General features: G+C 39.7%; 1 protein-coding gene across 1 annotated transcript in view; it reads right to left on the bottom strand.

Moving 5' to 3' along the window:
- Positions 1–469: 469 nt before the first annotated feature.
- Positions 470–24,029, bottom strand: part of GNAI1 (G protein subunit alpha i1) — a 112,822-nt gene continuing 89,262 nt past the window's right edge. Inside the window, exon 8 of the mRNA XM_061165153.1 lies at positions 470–2,571. Coding sequence (XP_061021136.1) covers positions 2,381–2,571 — 191 coding nt within the window. The 3' untranslated portion in view covers positions 470–2,380. The remainder of the gene's footprint in view (positions 2,572–24,029) is intronic.

A 24,029-nucleotide genomic window follows, 5' to 3' on the forward strand; every position in this document is an offset into this window, starting at 1 on the left:
GGAAGTAAGTGGAGAATTTAATTTATAAGCCATTTTAATTGGAAGTTAAATAAAGACCTGAATTCAGTAGATGGCAGTGGGAATGGGAAAGAGAAATAAACCAAAAACCACACGTAAGGCACTGGGAAGGAGACTTGTACTCAAATAGTGGCTTATCAGAAATGGAGATGAGGGCTAAGAAGAGTTCCCAATGGCTGACAAATTCCCCACTGAGGGATTACATGAATGGCAGTTCAGTGGCCAAGAAAGAGGGTGAGAACTGGTTGACAGGGAAAATGATGATGAATTTGGTTTGGGCGTACTGAGTTGGAGCAGGAAATTCCAAATGTGGCACCACATCTCATGAGAAAATTTAGGGCAGGGAAAACTCAAGCTTCAGGAATAGATTAAATTGCTAACACAAAGGCAAAGAAGAAATGAACTACAGACTGATAAATGCTAATACAAAAACAGGTATTTAGCCAACAGGTTTGTAAAATTTTAAAAATTCGAATTTATTAGATTTTATTAGTAACACAATTACACAGAATAAAGTCAGGAATTCATCAATGGTGGTCACCAATATGTGCTTCTTTTGTGGCTTTTTAAACTGTTATTTCTCATTATTCAAATCGATTCACAGGACAGTTGAATTTCATACATAGCTTCATAAGATGAATACAACAGGTCTTCCATCCATAAAATTAATGAAAACATATCTTTCATGAAAGGCACATAAAGAATCTAAACTAACACATTTATTTAAAGAATTTTGATAACTTTTAATTTCTTTACATTACAAAAAAGAAACCCCCCCCAAATGAAACAGATGTAAATGTAGTTTCTGGTTACATACACACACACAAACACACACACTGCAACAAATAGACCTCAACAAAATGATAACACACAACTAAACTTAGAAACTACTTACCCACAAAGCTTACTGAAACACTAAATAACTTTTTCAAGATGAGTAAAAAAGAGAAGTAGGGTATGGAATGCTGTTCACTTCGCTGAAAACAAGGTCATAGATACTGTGAATAATTAAAACAGACTATCAAAAGTTTAATATCTAGCGAAAATGTAATACTTACTTGAGAATACATACAATTGCTGACTTAATTAAATACGATTACTCATTTTTCTAAGTGTAATTGCCCATTTCATTCTCAGAGATAACAGCACAGTTTAAAGAAATAATACAAACTCAAGCAAGTGGAGGAAACTTGAATAATCTCAGGGAAAAAAGTAATTTTAATATAGTGTGATAATTAAATTTGAAACTAGTTACTTACACATGTGATTTTAAAGCTTGCATTTTATCAGCAGCAGAATCTTCAGAGGTCTTTCCTGTTACCTTCCGAACAAGGAGCTGTCATGTATGGTACGTACAAGGGATTTCCCAAAGGAAATACACAAATGAATGTCTCAAAATTCATTATGCTGACTTATTTTTTACCCACAAAAATGCTCTCTCACCCACCTAAACTTAGTTATAAATAAAAATGTAGTTATTTGAAGTGTATAAAAATTAATTTGGCATCACCTTTAAGGCAATGCATGAAAACCATCCAAATATTAAAATTCAAAGTGAAAACAAACCAACTAAATAAAAATTAAGTGTTTATAAGTCTAAACGTATATCCTCAGAAACCTGCAATTTTACAGTTTTTAAACCAAATCTAATGTAGAATCAGATCAGCATGCACTCTTCAAAGAAAAACTGAAACGCATACAATGTTTAACTGATCCAAAGGCAGGTATAGTCATCTTCTTCAAGAACAGTTCAATAAACACATAAATTTAAAGAACAAATCATGTTATTAAAATAGTCTGTGCAATGTTTGTACAAATAACATTTATGATTACAAGTATACATATAATCAAGACAAGAGCTGCAATGTGTCTTAATATTAATCATCATACTTAAAAATTTACAGGACAGGAACATAAATAAAGCTGTTTAGAACTGGCAAACATGACTATAGTCTGTCATTCAGTACAAAGTACTTAATATTTCTGTTATTTCCAAAGCCATCACACTAAAATTATAAGTTGCCGCTTACTAAATACCTAAAAGTAATGTGGAAAACTAAAGTCATAAATACATGTATACATACATTTGCATATTTACACGTATGTAGAAGTCATCAGTACACTAGAGCCCAGCTTTAACACTGCCCTTAGTTTCACAATGCAGGGCCACCTCTCACATTTAAGAAAGGTCTTTCCATTACTTTTAGTTAAAAAAACAAAATAGAACAGCTTTGGTCAGGTCCCAGATGCACTTGCTATATACTAACTACATTCTGTGTTGCTGCAAGACTCTAGTCTAGAGAGATCCACATGTAAGTACTCATTTGGTTTGAAAATGCATTTTACCATTTACTGCCAAAACTCAGAAGAGACCACAATCTTTTAGATTATTTTTTATGATGACATCTGTTACAGCATCAAAGACAAACTGCACATTCTTGGTATCTGTGGCACATGTGAAGTGGGTGTATATTTCCTTTGTGTCCTTTCTCTTATTGAGGTCTTCAAACTGACACTGGATATATGCAGCTGCCTCTTCATATGTGTTTGAGCCTGAGAAGGGAAATGGAAAGAAAAGTAAGGTGAAGTTAAAAGGAGTATACTGCTAAGCAACATGGACCTTAAAATACAGAAATAGGTTTCATATGTATAAAATATGTAGATTCCATCATACTTGTCTTTGCCCTTTGAGAACAAGATAAACTTTAAGCGAAAAATACCCAATGTTAATCACCCTTTAATGACTGTAAGTTACACTTAAAGAAAAAAAAACAAAAACCAAAAGCATGGTATTCCACATTCCCCATGATCTTTGTTCCTGCCTCAATCTCCAAGTGTCAGAGCCTCTTTTTGCTCTTACCCTTTACACTCTACATCCTAACATGGAAACAACTTATACAAATAACTGATGTGGCTTGCTATAACACTTCTAGCCTATAGTGTCTGATCAAGAAATGCTGGCTGAGTACTGACAGGTATATTTTTATTCAAAGTGTTGTGTTAGTCACTCAGTCTTGTCCGACTCCTTGCGACTCCAAGGACTGTAGCCTGCCAGGCTCCTCTCTGTCCATAGAATTCTCCAGGCAAAAATATTGGAGTGGGTTGCCATTTCCTTTTCCAGGAGATTTTCCCACCTCAGGGATCGAACCCAGGTCTCCCACATTGCAGGTGGATTCTTTACTGTCTGAGCCACAAAGGAAGCCATTTTTATTCAACTTCCTATATATATTCAATACATAAACTAGCATTTATCTCTCAGTTTTTTACTCAAAAATAGTACAATGGTCTACAATGTGGTATATGGCTATGAAGTTACAAAAAAGTCAATGACAGAATGACTGCTGCTTTCATCAGATGACTGGAGACTCCTGAGTACAACATTTTGATACCTGGCAACTAAGAATAATCACACGTGTACTCTGTGACCCAAAAGTTCGGGTTTTAGGTGTGTCTCTGACAGAATGCACCTTTATATGTATATATAAAGTCTGGTGAATATATTCACCAGAAGACATATAAAGACTGTTAATAGCAGAACTTCTACTTTAGGAAGCAACCCAAAAACCAGCCATTGTAGACTGGCTGATAAATTCCAACATACTCATACAATGAGTTGCCACAGAGAAATGAGAATAAAAATACTGCTACACACAATACTACAGATGAGTTTCAAAAACATACCACTGAACAAATGAAGGCAGACACAAAACAGTATACTATGAACAACTGATGTTGAGAAAACAAAGAAGCTTGAAAAGACTAAAAATTAATCAATGAAGATGGAAGTCATGATAATGATCACTGTGTGTGTGTGTGGGTGGAATTCGATCACTTAAGACTGGAAAGGGGGATGACGGTTTCTGGGGTCCTGAAAATGTTCTATTTCTTGACCTGAGTGTCACATGTATCAGTACTTTCACTTTTTAACATTCAGTAAGTTTCATACTTGTGCTAAGTGTGTATAATTTATTTATGTACTGTTTGTGTATTTAAGTTAAACTTCAATAAAATGTTCACTTGAAAAAAACCTGCAGTAATAACACAAAATTATGTGCCTGGCCTTCAAGGTCCTTTGTTATCCAGCCTGCTTGGGAAAGCCATTCTGAAACTCTCTGTCCACATCTGAGGCTCACCCCATATCTGGAGGAAATTTATATTGAAAGTGCCACTGCATTACCATAGTGCTTCCCCTCCCCTGAACTTCACTGGTTCTTTTCATAACTTGGCTACTATAAGTAACACTGCAGTGAACAGAGGGGTACATACATCATTTCCAAAAAGTGTTGTCATTTTCTTCACATACCTAGAAGTGGAATTGCTGAATTATATGGCAGATCTACTTCTAGTTTTTTGGGAAATTCATGTTGTTTTCCATGGTGGCAGCACCAATTTACAATCTCAGCAACAGGTTACAAGGGTTCCTCTTTCTCCCCATCGTTACCAACATTTGGCATTTCTTTTCTTTATGGTAATAGCCATTCTAACAGGTGTGTGGTAAGAGCAAACTGTGGTTCTGATTTGATTTCCCTGATGATCAGTGATGTTGAGCACCTTTTCATGGACATGTTGGCCACTGGTATGTCTTTGGAAAAATGTCTATTCAGATCCTCTGCCCATTTTAAAAGTCAAATTGTGTGTTTTTGTTACTGAGTTGTAGTTCTTTATACAGCTGGCCCTGTGGATTTGTAACCAGCAAATGGAGGACAAGCTACACCATGCCATTCTATGCAAGAGACTTTATTCACAGAAAGAATAAATAATCCTAACAATTTTGAATTATAAAAGACTACAAAAGCTAAAGCAGTCTTGAAAAGGAACAACAAAGGTGGAAGCATCCATGGGTTTCTGTTACCTATGGTAGGTCCTCAAACTATTGTTTTGGTATCCCAAACTAGTATAGTGGTATCCATGGTATACCATTACTGTATACCAAACTAGTGTAGTGGTATCCTATGGGTACTGAGGGATAACTACACATTTTGAATCAGTTCAGTCACTCAGTCATGTCCAACTCTTTGCAACCCCATGGACTGTAGCATGCCAGGCATCCTTGTCCATCACCAGCTCGCAGAGGTTACCCAAATTCATGTCCGTTGAGGTGGTAATGCCATCCAACCATCTCATCCTCGGTCGTCCCCTTCTCCTCCTGCCCTCAATCTTTCCCAATATCAGGGTCTTTTACAATGAGTTAGTGCTTCGCATCAGGTGGCCAAAGGATTGGAGTTTTAATCCATTGGAGTTTCAATGAACACTCAGGGCTGATCTCCTTTCGGATGGACTGGTTGGATCTCCTTGCAGTCCAAGGGACTCTCAAGAGACTTCTCCAACACCACAGTTCAAAAGTATCAATTCTTCAGTGCTCAGCTTTCTTCACAGTCCAACTCTCACATCCACACATGACCACTGGAAAAACCATAGCCTTGACTAGAAGGACTTTGTTGGCAAAGTAATGTCTCTGCTTTTTATTTATTTATTTTTTTTTTTGCATTTGTCCTTGTGCTCATTTTTTTTTTTTTTTAATTTTTTTATTAGTTGGAGGCTAATTACTTCACAACATTTCAGTGGGTTTTGTCATACATTGATATGAATCAGCCATAGATTTACACGTATTCCCCATCCGGATCCCCCTCCCACCTCCCTTTCCACCCGATTCCTCTGGGTCTTCCCAGTGCACCAGGCCCGAGCACTTGTCTCATGCATCCCACCTGGGCTGGCGATCTGTTTCACCATAGATAGTATACATGCTGTTCTTTTGAAACATCCCACCCTCACCTTCTCCCACAGAGTTCAAAGGTCTGTTCTGTATTTCTGTGTCTTTTTTTCTATTTTGCATATAGGGTTATCGTTACCATCTTTCTAAATTCCATATATATGTGTTAGTATGCTGTAATGTTCTTTATCTTTCTGGCTTACTTCACTCTGTATAAGGGGCTTCAGTTTCATCCATCTCATTAGGACTGGTTCAAATGAATTCTTTTTAACGGCTGAGTAATATTCCATGGTGTATATGTACCACAGCTTCCTTATCCATTCGTCTGCTGATGGGCATCTAGGTTGTTTCCATGTCCTGGCTATTATAAACAGTGCTGCGATGAACATTGGGGTGCACGTGTCTCTTTCAGATCTGGTTTCCTCAGTGTGTATGCCCAGAAGTGGGATTGCTGGGTCATACGGCAGTTCTATTTCCAGTTTTTTAAGAAATCTCCACACTGTTTTCCATAGCGGCTGTACTAGTTTGCATTCCCACCAACAGTGTAAGAGGGTTCCCTTTTCTCCACACCCTCTCCAGCATTTATTGCTTGTAGACTTTTGGATAGCAGCCATCCTGACTGGCGTGTAATGGTACCTCATTGTGGTTTTGATTTGCATTTCTCTAATAATGAGTGATGTTGAGCATCTTTTCATGTGTTTGTTAGCCATCTGTATGTCTTCTTTGGAGAAATGTCTGTTTAGTTCTTTGGCCCATTTTTTGATTGGGTCATTTATTTTTCTGGAATTGAGCTTCAGGAGTTGCTTGTATATTTTTGAGATTAATCCTTTGTCTGTTTCTTCATTTGCTATTATTTTCTCCCAATCTGAGGGCTGTCTTTTCACCTTACTTATAGTTTCCTTTGTAGTGCAAAAGCTTTTAAGTTTCATTAGGTCCCATTTGCTTAGTTTTGCTTTTATTTCCAATATTCTGGGAGGTGGGTCATAGAGGATCTTGCTGTGATTTATGTCAGAGAGGGTTTTGTCTATGTTCTCCTCTAGGAGTTTTATAGTTTCTGGTCTTACATTTAGATCTTTAATCCATTTTGAGTTTCTTTTTGTGTATGGTGTTAGAAAGTGTTCTAGTTTCATTCTTTTACAAGTGGTTGACCAGTTTTCCCAGCACCACTTGTTAAAGAGGTTGTCTTTTTTCCATTGTATATCCTTGCCTCCTTTGTCAAAGATAAGGTGTCCATAGGTTCATGGATTTATCTCTGGGCTTTCTATTCTGTTCCATTGATCTATATTTCTGTCTTTGTGCCAGTACCATACTGTCTTGATGACTGTGGCTTTGTAGTAGAGTCTGAAGTCAGGCAGGTTGATTCCTCCAGTTCCATTCTTCTTTCTCAAGATTACTTTGGCTATTCGAGGTTTTTTGTATTTCCATACAAATTGTGAAATTCTTTGGTCTAGTTCTGTGAAAAATACCGTTGGTAGCTTGATAGGGATTGCATTGAATCTATAGATTGCTTTGGGTAGAATAGCCATTTTGACAATATTGATTCTTCCAATCCATGAACAAGGTATGTTTCTCCATCTGTTTGTGTCCTCTTTGATTTCTTTCATCAGTGTTTTATAGTTTTCTATGTATAGGTCTTTTGTTTCTTTAGGTAGATATACTCCTAAGTATCTTATTCTTTTTGTTGCAATGGTGAATGGTATTGTTTCCTTAATTTCTCTTTCTGTTTTCTCATTGTTAGTATATAGGAATGCAAGGGATTTCTGTGTGTTAATTTTATATCCTGCAACTTTACTATATTCATTGATTAGCTCTAGTAATTTTCTGGTAGAGTCTTTAGGGTTTTCTAGGTAGAGGATCATGTCATCTGCAAACAGTGAGAGTTTCACTTCTTCTTTTCCTATCTGGATTCCTCTTACTTCTTTTTCTGCTCTGATTGCTGTGGCCAAAACTTCCAACACTATGTTGAATAGTAGTGGTGAGAGTGGGCACCCTTGTCTTGTTCCTGATTTCAGGGGAAATGCTTTCAATTTTTCACCGTTGAGGGTGATGCTTGCTGTGGGTTTGTCATATATAGCTTTTATTATGTTGAGGTATGTTCCTTCTATTCCTGCTTTCTGGAGAGTTTTAATCATAAATGAGTGTTGAATTTTGTCAAAGGCTTTCTCTGCATCTATTGAGATAATCATATGGTTTTTATCTTTCAATTTGTTAATGTGGTGTATTACATTGATTGATTTGCGGATATTGAAGAATCCTTGCATTCCTGGGATAAAGCCCACTTGGTCGTGGTGTATGATTTTTTTTAATATGTTGTTGGATTCTGTTTGCTAGAATTTTGTTAAGGATTTTTGCATCTATGTTCATCAGTGATATTGGCCTGTAGTTTTCTTTTTTTGTGGCATCTTTGTCTGGTTTTGGAATTAGGGTGATGGTGGCCTCATAGAATGAGTTTGGAAGTTTACCTTCTTCTGCAATTTTCTGGAAGAGTTTGAGTAAGATAGGTGTTAGCTCTTCTCTAAATTTTTGGTAGAATTCAGCTGTGAAGCCATCTGGTCCTGGGCTTTTGTTTGCTGGAAGATTTTTGATTACAGTTTCGATTTCCTTGCCTGTGATGGGTCTGTTAAGATCTTCTATTTCTTCCTGGTTCAGTTTTGGAAAGTTATACTTTTCTAAGAATTTGTCCATTTCATCCAAGTTGTCCATTTTATTGGCATAGAGCTGCTGGTAGTAGTCTCTTATGATCCTTTGTATTTCAGTGCTGTCTGTTGTGATCTCTCCATTTTCATTTCTAATTTTGCTAATTTGGTTCTTCTCTCTTTGTTTCTTAATGAGTCTTGCTAATGGTTTGTCAATTTTGTTTATTTTTTCAAAAAACCACCTTTTAGCTTTGTTGATTTTTGCTATGGTCTCTTTAGTTTCTATTGCATTTATTTCTGCCCTAATTTTTAAGATTTCTTTCCTTCTACTAACCCTGGGGTTCTTCATTTCTTCCTTCTCTAGTTGCTTTAGGTGTAGAGTGAGGTTATTTATTTGGCTTTTTTCTTGTTTCTTGATGTAAGCCTGTAATGCTATGAACCTTCCCCTTAGCACTGCTTTTACAGTGTCCCATAGGTTTTGGGTTGTTGTGTTTTCATTTTCATTCGTTTCTATACATATTTTGATTTCTTTTTTGATTTCTTCTATGATTTGTTGGTTATTCAGAAGCGTGTTATTTAGCCTCCATGTGTTTGAATTTTTAACAATTTTTTTCCTGTAACTGAGATCTAATCTTACTGCACTGTGGTCAGAAAAGATGACTGGAATGATTTCAATATTTTTGAATTTACCAAGACTAGATTTATGGCCCAGGATGTGATCTTTTCTGGAGAAGGTTCCATGTGCACTTGAGAAAAAGGTGAAATTGATTGTTTTGGGGTGAAATGTCCTATAGATATCAATTAGGTCTAGCTGGTCCATTGTGTCATTTAAGGTTTGTGTTTCCTTGTTAATTTTCTGTTTAGTTGATCTATCCATAGTTGTGAGTGGGGTATTAAAGTCTCCCACTATTATTGTGTTACTATTAATTTCCTCTTTCATACTCGTTAGTGTTTGCCACACATATTGCGGTGCTCCTATGTTGGGTGCATATATAATTGTTATATCTTCTTCTTGGATTGATCCTTTGATCATTATGTAGTGTCCTTCTTTGTCTCTTTTCACAGCCTTTATTTGAAAGTCTATTTTATCTGATATGAGTATTGCGACTCCTGCTTTCTTTTGGTCTCCATTTGCATGAAATATTTTTTTCCAGCTCTTCACTTTTAGTCTGTATGTGTCTCTTGTTTTGAGGTGTGTCTCTTGTTTTGAGGTGGGTCTCTTGTAGACAGCATATATAGGGGTCTTGTTTTTGTATCCATTCAGCCAATCTTTGTCTTTTGGTTGGGGCATTCAACCCATTTACATTTAAGGTAATTATTGATAGGTGTGGTCCCGTTGCCATTTACTTTGTTGTTTTGGGTTCACGTTTATACAACCTTTCTGCATTTCCTGTCTAGAGAAGATCCTTTAGCATTTGTTGAAGAGCTGGTTTGGTGGTGCTGAATTCTCTCAGCTTTTGCTTGTCTGTAAAGTTTTTGAATTCTCCTTCATATCTGAATGAGATCCTTGCTGGGTACAGTAATCTAGGTTGTACGTTATTCTCTTTCATCACTTGAAGTATGTGCTGCCATTCCCTTCTGGCCTGGAGGGTTTCTATTGATAGATCAGCTATTATCCTTATGGGAATCCCCTTGTGTGTTATTTGTTGTTCCCTCTTGCTGCTTTTAAGATTTGTTGTGTTTGATCTTTGTCAATTTGATTAATATGTATCTTGGGGTGTTTCGCCTTGGGTTTATCCTGTTTGGGACTCTCTGGGTTTCTTGGATTTGGGTGGCTATTTCCTTCCCCATTTTAGGGAAGTTTTCAGCTATTATCTCCTCGAGTATTTTCTCATGGCCTTTCTTTTTGTCTTCTTCTTCTGGGACTCCTATGATTCGAATGTTGGGGTGTTTCACATTGTCCCAGAGGTCCGTGAGGTTGTCCTCATGTCTTTTGATCCTTTTTTCTTTTTTCCTCTCTGCTTCATTTATTTCCACTATTTTATCTTCTACCTCACTTATCCTATCTTCTGCCTCCGTTATGTCTCTGCTTTTTAATATGCTGTCTAGGTTGGTCATAACTTTCCTTCCAAGGAGCAAGCATCTTTTAATTTCATGGCTGCAGTGATTTTGGAGCCCAAAAAAATAAAGTCTGCCACTTTTCCCCCATCTTATTTGCCATGAACTGAAGGGACTGGATGCCATGATCTTAGTTTTCCCAATGTTGAGCTTTAAGCCAACTTTTTCATTCTTGTCTTACTCATCAAGAGGATCTTTAGTTCCTCTTTGCTTTTTGCCATAAGGATGGTAGCATCTGCGTATCTGAAGTTATTGATATTTCTCCTGGCAATCTTGATTCCAGCTTGTGATTCATCCAGCCCAGCATTTCTCATGATGTACTCTGCATATAAGTTAAATAAGCAGGGTGACAATATGCAGCCTTGACATACTCCTTTTCCTATTTGGAACCAGTCTGTTGTCCCATGTCCAGCTCTAACTGTTGCTTCTTGACCTGCATATAGGTTTCTCAATAGTCAGGTCAGGTGGTCTGGTATTCCCATCTCTTTAAGAATTTTCCACAGTTTATTGTGATCCACAATGTCAAAGGTTTGGCATAGTCAATAAACCACAAATAGATGTTTTTCTGGAACTCTCTTGCTTTTTCAATGATCCAGTGGATGTTGGCAATTTGATCTCTGGTTCCTCTGCCTTTTCCAAAACCAACTTGAACATCGGGAAGTTCACGGTTCACATATTGTTGAAGCCTGGCTTCGAGAATTTTGAGCATTACTATGGTAGTGTGTGAGATGAGTGGAACTGGGCAGTAGTTTGAGCATTCTTTGGCATTGCCTTTCTTTTGGATTGGAATGAAAACTGACCTTTTCCAGTCCAGTCACCACTGCAAAGTTTTCCAAATTTGCTGGCATGTTGAGTGCAGCACTTTCACAGCATCATCTCTCAGGATTTGAAATAGCTTAACTGGAATTCCATCATCCACACTAGCTTTGTTCGTAGTGATGCTTCCTAAGGCCCACTTGACTACATATTCTAGGATGTCTGGCTCTAGGTGAGTGATCATACCATTGTGATTATCTGGGTCGTGAAGATCTTTTTTGTACAGTTCTCCTCTGTATTCTTGCCACCCTTTCTTAATATCTTCTGCTTCTGTTAGGTCCATACCATTTCTGTCCTTTATAGAAATGCATAAGATGTGCTATAGAAATTGCAGCACTGCGCTGGAGTGGAGAGAGGCCGAGAGGAGATACCCACATCCAAGGTCAGGAGTGGTGGCCGCACTTTGCTGGAGCAGCCATGAGGAGATACCCCACGTTGAAGGGCAAAGGAGAAGACCCAGCAAGATGGTAGGAGGGGCGAATTCACATTTAGAATCAAACCCAATTCCCACCAGAGATACTAAGAGGGCTCAAACAAACCTTGTGTGCTCCAGGACCCAGGGACCTGGGAACCCCACAGAGACTGAGAAAGAACTGTGTTTGAGTGTCTCCTGTGGAGGGACAGGTCAGCAGTGGACTGCCACAGGGACAGGGGCCCTGGGAGCAGCAGACTTGGGTACGGCATAAGCCCTTATGGAGGAGATTGCCATTAACCCCACCATAGAGCTGCCAGAACTTACACAGGACTGGGAAATAGACACTCGGAGGGCACAAACAGAACCTTGTGCACCAGGACTCAAGAGAAAGGAGCAGTGACCCCACAAGAGACTGACCCAGACTTGCCTGGGAGTGTCCAGGAGTCTCCAGTGGAGGTGTAGGTCGGTGGTGGCCTGCTGCAGGGTTGGGGGCAGTGAGTGTAGCAGTACATGCATGGGATCTTTTGAAGGAGGTTACCATTATCTTACAAACAGCTGTGAAAAGAAGAGAAGTGAAAAGCAAAAGAGAAAAGGAAAGATGTTCCCATTTGAATGCAGAGTTCCAAAGAATAGCAAGGAGAGATAGGAAAGCCTTCCTCAGAGATCAATGCAAAGAAATAGAGGAAAACAACAGAATGGGAAAGACTAGAGATCTCTTCAAGAAAATTAGAGATACCAAGGGAACATTTCATGCAAAGATGGGTTTGCTAAAGGACAGAAATGGTATGGACCTAACAGAAGCAGAAGAGATTAAGAAGAGGTGGCAAGAATACACAGAACTGTACAAAAAAGATCGTCACGACCCAGATAATCATGATGGTGTGATCACTCACCTAGAGCCAGACATCCTGGAATGTGAAGTCAAGTGGGCCTTAGAAAGCAACACTACAAACAAAGCTAGTGGAGGTGATGGAATTCCAGCTGAGCTATTTCAAATCCTGAGAGATGATGCTGTGAAAGTCCTGCACCCAATATGCCAGCAAATTTGGAAAACTCATCAGTGGCCACAAGACTGGGAAAGGTCAGTTTTCATTCCAATCCCGAAGAAAGGCAATGCCAAAGAATACTCAAACTACCGCCCAGTTCCACTCATCTCACATGTTAGTAAAGTAATGCTCAAAATTCTCCAAGCCAGGCTTCAGCAATACATTAACCATGAACTTACAGATGTCCAAGCTGGTTTTAGAAAAGGCAGAGGAACCAGAGATCAAATTGCCAACATCTGCTGGATCATTGAAAAAGCAAGAGAGTTCCAGAAAAACATCCATTTCTGCTTTATTGACTATGCCAAAGCCTTTGACTGTGTGGATCACAATAAACTGGAAAATTCTTAAAGAGATGGGAATACCTGACCACCTGACCTGACTCTTGAGAAACCTATATGCAGGTCAAGAAGCAACAGTTAGAACTGGACATGGAACAACAGACTGGTTCTAAATAGGGAAAGGAGTATGTCCATATACAAGACAATATACAAGACTGTATATTGTCACCCTGCTTATTTAACTTATATGCAGAGTACATCATGAGAAACGGTGGGCTGGAAGAAGCACAAGCTGGAATCAAGATTGCCGGGAGAAATACCAATAACCTCAGATAGGCAGATGACACCACCCTTATGGCAGAAAGTGAAGAGAAACTAAAAAGCCTCTTGATGAAAGTGAAAGAGAAGAGTGAAAAAGTTGGTTTAAAGCTCAATATTCAGAAAACTAAGATCATGGCATCTGGTCCCATCACTTCATGGGAAATAGATGGGGAAACAGTGTCCAACTTTATATTTTTGGGCTCCAAAATCACTGCAGATGATGACTGCAGCCATGAAATTAAAAGACACTTACTCCTTGGAAGGAAAATTATGACCAACCTAGACAGCATATTAAAAAGCAGAGACATTACTTTGCCAACAAAGGTCCATGTAGTCAAGGGTATGGTTTTTCCAGTGGTCATGTATGGATGTGAGAGTTGGACTGTGAAGAAAGCTGAGTGCCAAAGAATTGATGCTTTTGAACTGTGGTGTTGGAGAAGTCTCTTGAGAGTCCCTTGGACTGCAAGGAGACCCAACCAGTCCATCCTGAAGGAGATCAGTCCTGGGTGTTCGTTGGAAGGACTGATGCTGAAGCTTAAACTCCAATACTTTGGCCAACTCATGCAAAGAGCTGACTCATTGGAAAAGACCCTGATGCTGGGAGGGATTGGGGGCAGGAGGAGAAGGGTACGACAGAGGATGAGATGCCTGGATGGCATCACCAACTCTATGGATATGAGTTTGAGTAAACTCCGGGAGTTGATGATGGACAGGGAGGCTTTGCGTTCTGCGATTCCTGGGGTCAAAGAGTCGGACACGACTGAGCTGAACTGACCATTATCTTCATTACCTCCAACATAGTTTGGCCCCAGGTAAACAGCAGGAAGGGAACATAGCACCATGCATCAACAGAAAATTGGATTAAAGGTTTACTGAGCATGGCCCCGCCCACCAGAACAAGACCCAGTTTCCCCCTCAGTTAGCCTCTCCCACCAGGAAGCTTCCATAAGCCTCTAATCCTTCTCCATCAGAGGACAGACAGACTGAAAACCACAATCACAGAAAATTAACCAATCTAATCACATGGACCACAGCCTTGTCTAACCCCATGAACATAGGAGCCATACCATGTAGGGCCACCCAAAACAGAGGGGTCACGGTGGAGAGCTCTAACAAAATGTGGCCCACTGGAGAAGGGAATGGCAACCCACTTCAGTATTCTTGCCTTGAGAACCCCATGAACAGTATGAAAAGGCAAAAAGACAGGACACTGAAAGATGAACTCCCCAGGTTGGTAGGTGCCCAGTATGCTACTGGAGATCAGTGGAGAAATAACTCCAGGTAGAATGAAGAAAAAATGAAGACAACAGAGCCAAAGCAAAAACAACACCCAGTTGTGGATTTGGCTGGTGATGAAAGTAAGGTCCAATGCTGTAAAGAGTAATATTGCATAGGAACCTGGAATGTTAGGTCCATGAATCAAGGCAAATTGGAAGTGGTCAAACAGGAGATGGCACGAGTGATCGTCAACATTTTAGGAATTAGCAAACTAACATGGACTGGAATGGGTGAATTTAACTCAGATGACCATTATATCCACTACTGTGGGCAAGAATCCCATAGAAGAAATGGAGTAGCCCTCACAGTCAACAAAAGACTCCGCAATGCAGTACTTGGATGGAATCTCAGAAACGACAAAATGATCTCTGTTTGTTTCCAAGGCAAACTATTCAATATCATGGTAATTCAAGTCTGTGCCCCGACCAGTAATGCTGAAGAAGCTAAACAGTTCTATGAAGACCTACAAGACCTTTTAGAACTAACACACCAAAAAAAGGTGTCCTTTTCATTATAGGGGACTGGAATGCAAAAGTAGGAAGTCAAGAAATACCTGGAGTAACAGGCAGATTTGGCCTTCAAGTACAGAACGAAGCAGGGCAAAGGCTAATAGACTTTTGCCAAAAGAATGCACTGGTCATAGCAAACACCCTCTTCCAACAACACAAGAGAAGACTTTACCATGGACATCACCAGATGGTCAACACTGAAATCAGAATGATTATATTCTTTACAGCCAAAGGTGGAGAAGCTCTATATAGTCAGCAAAAACAATACCAGGAGCTAACTGTGGTTCAGATCATGAACTCCTTAGTGACAAATTCAGACTTAAACTGAAGAAAGTAGGGAAAACCACTAGACCATTCAAGTATGACCTAAATCAAATCTTGTACAATTATACAGTGAGAAATAGATTTAAGGGACTAGATCTGATAGAGTGCCTGATGAAGTATGGATGGAAGTTTGTGACATTGTACAGGAGTCAGTGATCAAGATTACTCCCAGGAAAAAGAAATGCAAAAAAGCAAAATGGCTATCTGAGGAGTCCTTACAAATAACTGAAAAGAAGAGAAGTGAAAAGCAAAGGAGAAAGGGAAGATACACCCATCTGAATGCAGTTCCAAAGAATAGCCAGGAAAGATAAGAAAGCCTTCCTCAGTGATCAGTGCAAAGAAATCGAGGAAAACAACAGAATGGGAAGACTAGAGATCTCTTCAAGAAAATTAGAGATACCAAGGGAACATTTCACGCAAAGATGGGCTCAATAAAGGACATTTTGAATGTTAACCCCTAAACAGATAAATGGTTTGCAAATATTTTCTCCCATTCCTTTGGCTGCAGTTTTATTTTGTTGATGATTTTCTTTGCCATGCAGAAGCTTTTTAGTTTGATGTAGTCCCACTTGTCTATTTTTGCTTTCGGTGTCAAACCTAAAAATTAGGCAAGACGGATGCCCAGCTTACTGCCTATGTTTTCTTCTAGGAGTTCGATCCTTTCTTATGCTCAAATCTTTAATCTATTTGGGTTTATCTTTGTGTATGGTAGAGAAAGCAGTCCAGTTTCATTCTTAGGAAAACTGAGCAGCCACATGCTAACATTTATTGAAGAGACTGCTCTTTCCCCATTGTATATTCTTGAGTTCTGTCATAAATTACTTGATCATGTATTCATGGTTTACTTCTGGCTCTCTATTCTGTTCCTTAGATCTGTTTTTAATGCCAACACCACGCTTGTTTTTATTACTCTAGCTGTTGGAAACCAGGGAGAAGAGTGCTTCCACCTTTGTTGTTCCTTTTAAAGACTGCTTTAGTTTTTGGAATATTTTATGACTTAAAAATATTAGGATTATTCTTTCTGTGAAAACTGTAATTAGAATTTTGATATGGATTACATTGAGTGTTTTAGACAACTGTAGGAAGCATGGACTGTTCTAATAGTATTCTTCTAATCGGGCGTGGAATGTCTTCCCATTTATTTGTTATCTTCTTCAATTTCTTTCATCTGTGTTTTAGTTTTCAGCGTACACGTCTTTAACCTCCTTGGTTAAATTTATTCCTAGAAATTTTGTTTTTAATGCAACTATAAATCTGACTTTTAATTTTTCTTATAGTTCACTACTACTAAGATTTTTATGTACTGATTTGTATCCTGCAGTTTCACTAAATTCATTGACTATGATTCTTAACAGTTTTCTTGTGAGTCCTGTAAGATTTTCTATATTTAATACTATGTCTTCTGTGAATACTTACAGTTCTTCTTGGTTTCTGATTTGGATGCCTTTATTTTTTTGCTTGTGTGTGTGTGTGAAGTCACTCAGTTGTGTCCAACTCTTTGTGACGCTATGGACTGTAGCCTACCAGGCTCCTCCGACCATTGGACTTTCCAGACGAGTACTGGAGTGGGTTGCCACTTCCTTCTCTAGGACTTGTAATACTATGTTGAACAAAAGTGGTGATGGTGGGAAACCTTGTCTTACTCCCTATCTTAGAAAAAAAGCTTTCAGCTTTTCACAGTTGAGTATGGTATTAGCTATAGAATTGTCACAGGGCCTTTATTGCATTGAGGTACATTCCCCCTGCAACTTTTTGTTGAGTTTTTATCCCCTAAATGGATGTTGAATTTAAAGATGCTTTTTTGGTTGTCGTTGGATCTGTTGATTATTTCTTAGGTGGTGTCACATTAACTGATTTGCAGGTATTGAACTATCATTGCATTCCAGGAATAAATCCCATGCACTAATGGTGTATGATCTTTTTAATGTACTGCCCAATTCAGTTTGCTAATATTTTGTAGAAGATTTTTACATTTATGTTTATCAGAGATATTTGGCCTGTAATTGAAAAAGCAAGAGTTCCAGAAAAACATCTACTTCTGCTTTATTGACTATGAAAAAGCCTTCGACTGTGTGGATCACAATAAACTGTGGAAAATTCTGGAAGAGATGGGAATACCAGACCACCTGACCTACCTCATGAGAAATCTGTATGCAGGTCAGGAAGCAACAGTTAGAACTGGACATGGAACAACAGACTGGTTCCAAACAGGAAAAGGAGTACGTCAAGGCTGTATATTGTCATGTTGCTTACTTAACATATATGCAGAGTACATCATGAGAAACGCTTGGCTGGAAGAAGCATAAGCTGGAATCATGATTGCCAGGAGAAATATCAATAACCTCAGATATGCAGATGACACCACCCTTATGGCAGAAAGTGAAGAACTAAAGAGCCTCTTGATGAAAGTGAAAGAGGAAAGTGAAAAAGTTGGCTTAAAAAGTTCAACATTCAGAAAACTGAGATCATGGCATCTGGTCCCATCACTTCATTGCAAATGGCTAGGAGAAACAGTGGAGACAATGGATGACTTTATTTTTGGGGGCTCCAAAATCACTGCAGATGGTGACTGCAGCCATGAAATTAAAAGACGCTTACTCCTTGGAAGGAAAGTTATGACCAACCTAGACAGCATATTAAAAAGCAGAGACATTATTTTGTCAGCAAAGGTCCATCTAATCAAGGCTATGGTTTTTCTAGTAGTCATGTATGGATGTGAGAGTTGGACTGTAAAGAAGGCTGAGCGCCAAAGAATTGATGCTTTTGAACTGTGGTATTGGAGAAGACTCTTGAGAGCCCCTTGGACTGCAAGAAGATCCAATCAGTCCATCCTAAAGGAAATCAGTCCTGAGTGTTCATTGTAAGGACTGATGTTAAAGCTGAAACTCTAATACTTTGGCCACCTGATGTGAAGAGCTGACTCACTGGAAAAGACCCCGATGCTGGGAGAGATTAAAGGCAGGAGGAGAAGGGGATGACAGAGGATGAGATGGTCGGATGGCATCACTGACTCAATTGAGGTGAGTCTGAGCAGACTACGGGAGTTGGTGATGGATAGGGAGGCCTGGCGTACTGTGGTCCATGGGGTTGCAAGAGTCGGACATGACAGCAACTGAACTGAATTTTCTTGTGAATTATTTGCCTGGTTTAGGTAACAGGAAATGCTGGCCTGGTAAAATGAGTGATGGAAAAGGAGAGAATGCTTCCAATTTTGGAAGAGTTAGAGAAGAATTATTAGCAGTGTTTCTCAGAGTGTTTGGTAGAATTCACCAGTAAGGCCATCTGGTTATGAACTTTTATTTACTGGGATGTTTTTGATTACTGATTGAACTCTTTACTAATCAGTCTATTCAGATTTTCTATTTCTTAATGATTTAAACTTGGTTGACTGTTTATAGGAAATTTCCTCTAGGTTGTCAAAATAAGTTTACATTTTATCTCAAGTCAATAGCAGACAGCCATATACTCTACAAATTAAATTTTAGTTTATTAAATCATAATAAGGTTGGTACACTGAAATAGAAAGGAATAAACAATGTCCCGTTGACTCACAGAAGCTAACGCAACCTCTAAATTAAAAATATGTTTTGAGAAAATAGCTTGCCCTGTATGCATTCCTCAATCTGCTGTATATATTCCAGGTAACTAGTTACATTACTTAATCCCCAGAGCTACAAGATACATGAATGAACTGGTAAGTACAGTATTAAACCTGATTTTAAGTTTTGGCAAAGAATGACTGAGGGAAGGAGTGGTGGAAGATGACATTAGTTTCTAACGTAATAGAACTGTCTTGAATAAAGGTTTATTACAGATGATATAACCTGGCTCAACACTTGAGAATGGGAGGCTGATGATATAATTCAAAGGGAGATAAAGGTGATTTGTAAAAAAAAAAAAAAAAGATAGCATGAGTTCAATTTGAGTCTCAGGTGCTAAAAAACACAGATATGCTCAGTAAGCAGTTGGAAATGCAAGTCTGAGTCTCCACAGAGAAATTAGAGTTGACAACAGAATTTATCATGCTGAGAATAAATATGCCTATGAAAGAAGAGAATGCTGGAAGACTATAAGACTGCAGAGGGAATTTGGTGAAATGCCAACATACAGATAAAAAGAGGAGAAGACAGGAGCAGAGAGAGGTAGGAGATAAACCAAGTGAGTTTGCAGGCTACATGTCTTCTTCTATAGCAAACAGTATAGAATAGGAATTAAGAATTGAAGGTGCATCAGAGAATCTGAATCAGGTGAATCAAGAATTCTATAATACTCTCTTTGCTAAAAGAATCTTAGATCTGTGATTACTACTAACTTTAAAAAAATGTATACCTGGCCAAAAAAAAAAAAAAAAAAAAAAAGGAGCTAACAAGTATGTTCTTGCTGGCTCTAAAATCTCTGTAGGTATGTAATATTTGAGGAGTGATTTGGGTTCTCTGGGACTTTCCCTAGTGGCTAAGACACTAAAGAATCTGCTTGTGATGTAGGAGACACAGTTCAACCTCTGGGTCAGGAAGATCCCCTGGAGAAGGGAATGGCTACCCACTCCAGTATTCTTGTCTGGAGAATCCCATGGACAGAGGAGCCTGGTGGGCTATAGTCCATGGGATCACAAAAGAGACACAACCGAGTGACTAACACTTTTACTTTATCACTTGGGTCCTCTGACATTAACACAAAAGGGCTACTTTACAATGCTGCTGTTTAGTCTGTAAGTCGTGTCTGACTCTCGCGACCCCATGGACTGTAACCTTCCAGACTTCTCTGTCCGTGGGATCTCCCAGGCGAGAATACTGGAGTGGGTTGCCACTTCCTCTCCAGGGGATCTTCCCAACCCAAGGATCAAATCCACATCTCCTGGAGTTGCAGGCAGATTCTTTACTGCTGAGCCACCAGGGAAGCCCTTACTTCACTAAAGAAAATGACAATGACTTTAAAGATAAAGTAAAGGCAAAACTGAATTGCCTTGATTCTAGATCTTCAATCTTGGAATCAGAACTATTAATAATTCTATCCCCAATAAAGCACTAAAAATATTTGAGTAAGGTGACTTAGGATACTAAGACTTTCAAAAATTAAACTAAAGTCAAGTCAATTCTGTGAAATTATTTTGAATTTAAGTATAACTCTGTGGGCTTTCCTTGTGGCTTAGCTGGTAAAGAATCCACCTGCAATGTGGGAAAATTGGCATTCAATCCCTGGGTTGGGAAGATCCCCTGGAGAAGGGAAAGGCTACCCTGCACCTTGAGAAATCTGTATGCATGTCAGGAAGCAACAGTTAGAACTGGACATGGAACAACAGACTGGTTCCAAATAAGAAAAGGATTAAGTCAAGGCTATATATTGTCACCCTGCTTATTTAACTTATATGCAGAGTACATCATGAGAAACGCTGGGCTGGAAGAAGTACAAGCTGGAATCAAGATTTCCGGGAGAAATATCAATAACCTCAGATATGCAGATGACACCACCCTTATGGCAGAAAGCGAAGAAGAACTAAAGAGCCTCTTGATGAAAGTGAAACAGGAAAGTGAAAAAGTTGACTTAAAACTCAACATTCAGAAAACTAAGATTATGGCATTCGGTCCCATCACTTCACGGCAAACAGATGGGGAAACAGTGGAAACAGTGACCAACTTTATTTTGGGGGCTTCCAAAATCACTGCAGATGGTGACTGCAGCCATGAAATCAAAAGATGCTTACTCCTTGGAAGAAAAGTTATGACCAACCTAGACAGCATATTAAAAAACAGAGACATTATTTTGCCAACAAAGGTCCATCTAGTCAAGGCTATGGTTTTTCCAGTGGTCATGTATGGATGTGAGAGTTGAACTATAAAGAAAGCTGAGCGCCGAAGAATTGATGCTTTTGAACTGTGGTGGTGTTGGAAAAGACTCTTGAGAGTCCCCTGGAGTGCAAGGAGATCCAACCAGTCAATCCTAAAGGAAATCAGTCCTGAATATTCATTGGAAGGACTGATGTTGTATCTGAAACTCCAATACTTTGGCCACCTGATGCAAAGAACTGACTCATTTGAGAAGACCCTGATGGTGGTTGGATGTCTTCACCAACTCAATGGACATGAGTTTGAGTAAACTCCGGGAATTGGTGATGGACAGGGAGGCTTGGCGTGCCGCAGTCCATGGGGTCGCAAAGGGTTGGACATGACTGAGTGACTAAAGTGATAACTCTATGATCCACAAAAAGGGCTGTAGTAAAAAGCAGGAGGATCACAATGACTGAAGAACCCTCTGCTTTGCCTCCAGTGAGAATATAATTAAATGGGGGAGGAGCCAAGATGGCGGAGGAATAGGACGGGGAGACCATTTTCTCCCCTATAAATTCATGGAAAGAACAATTGAACGCAGAGCAAACTTCACAAAACAACTTCTGATAGCTAGCTGAGGACATCAGGCACCCAGAAAAGCAGCCCATTGTCTTCAAAAGGAGGTAGGACAAAATATAAAAGATATAAAGAAAGACAAAAGAGCTAGGGACGGAGACCCGTCCTGGGAGGGGAGTCTTAATGGAGGAAGTTTCCAAACACCAGGAAACCCTCGCACTGGCGGGTCCAGGGGAAGTTTTCGAATATCGGAGGGCAACCTAACTGGGAGGAAAAATAAATAAAACCCACAGATTACGTGCCTAAAAGCAACTCCCAGCAGAAAAGTACCCCAGACGCCCGCATCCGCCACCAGCAAGTGGGAGCGGAACGGAGAGGAGCGGGCGGCATTGCTTAGGGTAAGGACCGGGCCTGAGTGCCCTGAGGGCAATCGGAGGGAGCTTTTGTGAGATACCAACTTAAACTGTGGGACAGCAAAAGAGAGAGAGAAAATTAACCTGCCCGAACACACTGCTGGCCGTTCACAGAACAAAGGGTCTGAGCAAGTCCAGAGAAGAGCTAGCAGGCTGTGGACCGGCCCAGCCCGGCAGGAGGCAGGGGGGAGGGGAAAGGGGCAAACTCGGCCCGAAAGACGGCACCCCTACCACACTGCAAACAGGCCTCCAGTTTCTAACCAAAGACTTCCTGAGATTCTGGATGGTTGACATCTGCTGGGAGGGTCATGGCTAAACACAAGGTGCACGCACCAGACCGCGGGGGCAGAAACAGGCTGGGGCCGCGGAGGGGAAAAGGCGTGCAGCACCCGGGGAGAGTGCGCACGTCAAGCTCCTGGCTGCCTGAGCTGCTCGGGCCAGGGAAGGCACAAAACGCAGGTGCAACCGAGTCCGCGCTTCTGTGGAGTACCTGAAAACAGGAACCGCACGCAACGCAGGGCACGCTCCACATAGAGCAGCCGGGAGCCTGAGCAGCGTAGACGGGGAAAGCACACACACACCCGTGAGCGGGGCAAACCCAGTGTGGCTGGAACACGGTGAGTGCTCCCCATACACAGCGATATCTGTCTGCAGCGCCCCTCCCTCCCCGCAGCGCGACGGAACTAGTGAACCTGAACAAGAGACCACCTCCACCCGCCTGTGTCAGGGTGGAAATTAGACACTGAAGAGACCGGCAATCAGAAGCCAAATAAACAAAGGGAACCACTACAGAAGGGACCGGTGCAACAGATTACAATCCCTGTAGATAACACCAACTACACCGGAAGGGGCCTATAGATATCGAGAAGTGTAAGCTGGAAAGAGGAGCTATCTGAAACTGAACCAAACGCACACTGACCGCAACAGCTCCACAGAAATTCCTAGATATATTTTTACCTTTTTTTTTTTTAATTAAAAATTTTTTTCTTTTGTATTTTTTCTCTTTTCTTTTAAAATTCTCTATTACCCCCCATTACTCCTTAACTTTCATTTCATATATTTTTACGTTTTTTTTAATTAGGAAAAATTTTTTTTCTTGTTTTTTTTTTTCTTTTTCTCTTATTTTCTTTTAAAGTCCTCTATTACTTCTCTACTACTCCTTAATTTTCATTTTCATTTCACTATAACCTTGCAAAAAAAAAAAAAAAAGAAGCCTTATTTTTTAACTGAACTTCATATATATTTCTAAAATTTTTTGTGTTTTTGTTTTCAATACTGTATTTTTAAGAGTCTAATCTCTACTCTAGATTTTTAACCTTTGTTTTTCAATATGTGATATAAATTTTGGACATTTAAGAATCCAATATTCAGTTCCCATTTTTATTCAGGAGTGTGTTGATTACTCTCTCCCACTTTTGACTCTCCATTTTCTACCTCAGAACACCTCTATTTCCTCCTTTCCCCTTCTCTTCCCAATCCAATTCTGTGAATCTTTGTGGGTGTCTGGGCTATGGAGAACACTCTGGGAACAGACAACTGCGTAGATCTGTCTCTCTCCTCTTGAGTCCCCCTTTTTCTCCTCCTGCTCACCTCTATCTCCCTCCTCCCTCTCCTCTTCTTCATGTAACTCTGTGAACCTCTCTGGGTGTCCCTCACAGTGGAGAATCTTTTCACCCTTAACCTAGAAGTTTTATTATCAGTGCTGTATAGTTGGAGAAGTCTTGAGACTACTGGAAGAATAAAACTGAATTCCAGGGGCAGGAGACTTAAGCCCAAAACCTGAGAACACCAGAAAACTCCTGACTATATGGAACATTAAGTAATAAGAGACCATCCAAAAGCCTCCATACCTATGCTGAAACCAAC

Source organism: Dama dama, chromosome 18 (genome assembly GCF_033118175.1).
Source record: "Dama dama isolate Ldn47 chromosome 18, ASM3311817v1, whole genome shotgun sequence".
Lineage (NCBI taxonomy): Eukaryota > Metazoa > Chordata > Mammalia > Artiodactyla > Cervidae > Dama > Dama dama.